At 38.8% G+C, this 5866-nt stretch overlaps 1 protein-coding gene across 1 annotated transcript; it reads left to right on the plus strand.

Annotated features, from left to right (window-relative positions):
* Window positions 1-366: 366 nt before the first annotated feature.
* On the plus strand, window positions 367-2506 carry LOC119192639 (tyrosine-protein phosphatase non-receptor type 61F-like; the record flags this gene model as incomplete). The annotated part of the gene is made up of 2 exons (XM_037446447.1): window positions 367-429; window positions 2244-2506. Coding segments are annotated over exons 1-2 (326 nt in total), but the record flags the coding sequence as incomplete, so codon positions are not given.
* Window positions 2507-5866: the final 3360 nt, after the last annotated feature.

Here is a 5866-nt window from a genome sequence, read left to right on the forward strand (position 1 = left end):
CCAAAATGCGTTGCGAGCCTGCAGCACGTTCGCTGCGCTGCCGCTCCGAAATGAAACCGCACTCAATCCGCCAGTGTGATTAGTCCCTTAGGAAGGCCTGTGTAGGTTGTCGATTTTTAACGAAGAGGAACAAAAGGGATAAGAAGGCAGAGGTGGGTCGGCCGCCAGCAATCTTATTAAGCACACAAAACAAGAAAATTAAAGTTGCTACTTTACAATTGGCACCCCATACCCATTGATGATTCTTCCCTACAAACCATAAAACATTTTCTCAAAATATACCCATTAGAAGCAAAAGTCGTTGTCTCACGTCTGAATGAATGGGACGTAACAAATAAATTTTACAAGCGTCGTGTTTATGCGAATATGGGTCAGGGGCAGGTCAAGGACGACGTCCTCGCAGCCACCGGCACGCGGGCTCCGACCCGCGTGCCGTCGCGCGGGCAAATTAAACACCCTTTAAAGTGTAGGATTTTCATAGACGGCAGAAGATTTGCAACTCATTTAGATATTATATTTAGACGAATTTCGTTTGGCGGTCAGGTTCTAGTAGGGTTACCAGCGGACGATCATCGTCACTTGTACAATACACATGTATCTTATAAATTACGTAATATAATCAGGAAAACGAACTAAAATATATTTCCTCAAGTATTTAACATTTATTATTCTATATATACGTATATCATAATCAATTATTTATAAATAAGTAATAACAATAATATGGTAATCATTTTTAACTTTGTTAAAATATTAATATTACAATTTATTAAATAATCCATTACTGTAAAATAAAGTTAATACGGAATATGTTAATCATTTATATGCAAGTATGTAAGCCGCTTTAAAAATGTTTTTGCATTTCGTTAAAACAGAAATAATTTAATTATGATTTTCGCTGAAGTTGGAATCTGCATGTCAAATAAAACAATTGTCATCGCAAAGCTCTTATAACGCAATGAAATAAATTTTCAATACATTTAACTATTTAAATTAAATGTTTATTCGCTGTATGTTTCAATTTATCAGAAATACGACTTATTCTATAAGCCTGAATACTGAATAGGCATGTTTATATGTCGCATATTATTTGTCGTACTTCGTACCAATCATTATGTAATTTAGTTTGGTTGTCTAAAGATAGAAATTGTCATTGTTTAGCAAAACTAAACTTGGACAAAGTTTCCCCTATTACAAAAAAAGGCACGAGTGTTTTGATTAATTTAATATGCTTGTATGTTATTACTTTTGTTATTATAGTAGTGTTGATTATCCGAACATTTTACTGGTCTGTAATATGTAAGAGTCCGCCTGGATAGGTACCACCGCAATGTCTCAGGATGGCGAGCGCAGTGGAATACCAAACAATACTTTGTATTTCAAGGTGTTGGATTGTGTTTTAACTGTTTATGACGGGTCGTATCGCTTACCATCAAGCGAACGGCAAGCTCATTTCGTTATTCAAAAATAAAAAAATCTCGGCTCAAAGCAGTTTGAAAATTCGTATTTTTGGCTAAATATTAGCCAAAAATACGAATAGTAAAAGATTACATATATAGTGTTCCTCCTTTCCGAAAACGTAGGGTCTTTCAAACGGACTGTGAAGAAGAAAAGTCAGGCCAGCATAACTGTCCCACCTTGTAGATTGGGGGCATTCGAAGTATTCCGTCACGGTATCCTCTACCCGTTGTATAGATGACTATTACGGGCCACCGGTGTTGCTGGGGGGCGGCAGAGGCTGTTCATCTTTAGTTTGTACTATCTTCTAATACATTGTTGCGACATCCGTAATGGAGGGCTGAGTGACAGATAGGCCACACGCTGTCGTTGACATTGCGCCCACGCAGAGGCGGTTGCTTAAACATGGTCAAAAGAAGGCTGCAGTCGTCCCTAATGTGCCGAAGATGGCCACCGCGGAATTTTAGTTGGTAAACCGTGTGTTGAATAAATGTATATAATATCAGGGACTCGGCCTGTCGGTCGCCAGATGTTTTCAATCTTTTCGGAAACTTGACGCCGAGTCATAAGGCACGGTAAACCCAACATAAACGCGCAGTCACCCCACGATGGCTAGGCGATAATAGTAAGGCACGTTGACCCCGAAATAAAAAACAAATAAAGCCGGCATAACTTTACCGTCGGTCTGAGGATGGTTTTATCTATTGTCGTTCTAAATTTTCCTTATTTTCTTCTCTTAACATAATAAAAAAGTATTACTATTCACAACTCAATCTGGTCCACAGATGCCGCGTGCCAACCGAAGCTATATCCTCACCCAAGGCCCGCTCGCGTTCACCGTCGGCCACTTCTGGCTCATGGTGTGGGAGCAGAACAGCCGCGCGATCCTCATGCTGAACAAGGTGATCGAGAAGAACGAGATCAAGTGCCATTGGTACTGGCCGCACGGCATCGGCGAGCAGCACAAGATGTCGCTGTCTGACGTGAACCTGACAGTGGAGCAGATCAGCGAGGAGGACCGCAGCTATTACTCTACCAGGGTGTTCAAGTAAGTGACGTTTAGATTATATGTCGGAAGTTGTAAAGTTACTTGCCATAAGCGATTTTTCTTTCGAACATTGAAACTTGTTTCAAAAATTCCAGATATGTTTTTAATCTTAATACGACTAATAACTAAATTAAAATCTAAACTACACTGCTAACTACTAAAACTAACCTACTATGTAATAAAAACTTGACGTTAAAAGTGTTGCCTAAATGAAGTAGGGTCATAATGATAGAGTATTTGAACTATAACACCTTGTCATTGAGTAATATTTAATTTTGAGTTCAGTCTGTCCGTTTCTGAGTAGATGATGGACCAAAGATTGATCCGGGACCGATGTCGGTGTCGCGTGCAGAAATGGAATGTCCATGTGGTGTCCGGAAACGATGGCATCACAATGCGGCTTACTGACGATACCGATGTCTTCTATAGGTTATTCAGCGGGAAGTAACGAGAAAATCTGTTACATGACATGTAAATAGATTTGTGGTTAGGTTGATAGGAATGCTTGTTATATATAATATATTTGGCTCGCAGCTCTGCCCGCGTGATAAATTTTTCCTGGCATATTTTCTCGAAATAAAATATATTCTATAGCACCAGGACTAATATAACTGTATATTAGTGAAAAAAAATCTAGTACGATTTAGCAATTCCTGAGATTAGCGCGTTCATTCTCTTCAGCTCTAATGTTAGTATAGATTTATTCGTACTGTACTATGTTTAGTGCACATTTTAATTGCACTTAAACAGCGTGTAAAAAATACGTCGTAAGCGTTGCTTCCTGGCAGCTTAATTGTTTTTTATTAAATAGTTGTTAATATCATTGCCAGTACCTACATATTAGACAAATTCGTAATGATGGGCTCAAGACATGGGCACTAGGAATTTATATTTTTCAGGAAGTTGAAGGAGGAAAGTTAGGAGGTAATAGTTGGGAAGGAAGGATAAGGAAAGAAGGAGGTGGGGGAAGGATAAGGAAACCTCTTAAGATGGGAGGAGGGATAAGGGTAGGAACTGTTCGCGAGCCCTTATAGGCCTCAATGTGAATTGGCAACCATGAGGTATGCATACTAAACTGTGTGCCTAGGGCCACGACAAATGTCCCCCGTGCATGGGCGTGCACGTGCACAAGAATTGCCTCAGGAGGAGGGGGGGGGGGGGCGTTGGCAAATGGTAGAACGTCACATAATAGAGTGGTTGTTGTAGTTGTATTGAAACTTTTCGGTATTGATAACCGCAACACAGTTCCCTGGTCTGGGGTCTGGGGCTCTGTGTAGATTTTTCATCGGAGGAATATAATGGAAAACTGATCAACAAATGACTTCTAAACTTTGAAAATTGCATGACTAAACTATTGTCAGCTTTTTCAAGTCTCCTATGTGTACTGATGGTTCAATCTCCTTGATGATGCGTGTGGTATTTTGAGCTAGCTTATTTACATTTGAAACGATGGAAAGTATTTGCAACGTTACATGCCGTACAAAACACAATTGCAAAAACGTTTCACGAAGCTTTTGTGTCCTCCGAAGCGACAATTTCAAAGAAGACTGCCATTAAAGTACTTCGATAAAAAACGTATAAATGTATAACGTTAAAACGCAATAGTGTATCGGTGAGCGCGTGACACACGTAAATAGTGTTGCCAGTTGGAGAACACGCTGTTGAAGAAAAATGATAAGATTCGATAAATTTCTTGAAATTTGTGGTGAGAGCGCCGTCCACCCATGGGCTTACATTTTTGATATGATTATTCAACATGTTAATTGAATTGCAGTTAATAATTCCGCACTTTTAGTTCACAAGTCAATTTCAAAATATTCCAAAGGTATCCACAAATATTAAATTAATAATGGAATCTAAATGTTGTAAATTATTTCCATGTATTACAAAACAAGCTGATCAGAGGACAGCTACCACAAGACTTAAAGAGGCAAGAGGTACTAAACTTTTTCCCGAATGTAAACTATGCCAATTATAATTCACACTCAAAAGGATTTTTTATATTATGTAATTCGTTGTAGTAGAATATTCGTCGGGGCATTTTTTTTTACACCTGGCAACACCATTCATGAATGAAGCAATTAACAGACGGCTAGCAATTGAAGCGAGCGCGGCCGCTGCCGACCTTCGGCTCATTGATATAGATTGGACGATAAAAAGCCTTCAGCGATCGATATTGTTTGAGTGGACAACGTCGTAATGTGCAGCGCTGGACGGTGAACACACGTGCGTTGTGATGCGATGTCTAAGGGACGCGGTTCCTTCTTCAAATTTAATATAGTATTAAGAATTTAGAAAAATAGTGGTTCAGGAAGCGCGGGAAATATGCCAGAATCGTGCAAAGTGGCATTATATAGCCTCTGCCTACCCTATGGGATAGAAGCGTGATACTATGCATGTATGTATGTAACTTAGAAAAATAAAGCACGTCTCAACCCTCATTTACACAGAGCAGTTATTGCAAGCTTTAATAGTTTTAGGGTTTCCCTAATTCAAAAGGAGCCCTTATAGGATCGTTTTGTTGCCCGTCTGTCCAATAAGACCCTTTTCTCAAGAACGCGCAGAGGTATTAAGTTGAAATTTATATCAGATACTGGGGTCTATTGTCTCTTTCAGTAGTTAAAAACATACTTGTAAGTCAACGCGTACAAAAGATATGACCGTTTATGTCGCATATTTTTGACAAGCGAATAATTATCTATAAAGTAATTCCCGTTGACATAGAATCATGAAAATTGGCAAGCAATGTCTTGCATCACATATAAAGAAAACAATCTTAAATTCATTTAAATTTACTTTAATAACGAATAAACAAATTTACCGTTACAAACATATTATTTGCTGTTTGTGCAATACCCGTTTATGTCTAAGGATCGGACGGCAAAGTATAGTTTTATATTTTGAACTTATATATACATATACTTAGATATAAGAGCGTCGCCAGCCGATTGCCCAAGGGCGGGGAGGAGTAAGTTCATATAGATAATAAGAAAAGTATGGATTGTAGGTAAAGTCGAGATCACATTATCTTTTCCCTCTCTCCCTTTGCCTCTCCTTTAACAATAACATAGAGCAGAGCGTAATTGAGCGTATGGAATATTAGTAATAAATTAGTGAATTCATTAGATTTTTAGAATCTCAAGGGTTGCATCTGCCTCTTCCCTGCCCCTCCTCCCCGGCCATGACCTTGTTTAGATACCTCACCTATAACCTAGAACTCTCGGTAAGCGAATCCAACTTATACTTTATCGGTATTTTTAACAACTCTCAAAAGAGTCGTATAAATCTACGCGGACGAAAATTGCCTTTGCGCATGTTTAGACTGGGTAATTTTAATAAATTACGTATTACTATTGCTAC

Source organism: Manduca sexta, unplaced genomic scaffold, assembly GCF_014839805.1.
Source record: "Manduca sexta isolate Smith_Timp_Sample1 unplaced genomic scaffold, JHU_Msex_v1.0 HiC_scaffold_3026, whole genome shotgun sequence".
NCBI lineage: Eukaryota > Metazoa > Arthropoda > Insecta > Lepidoptera > Sphingidae > Manduca > Manduca sexta.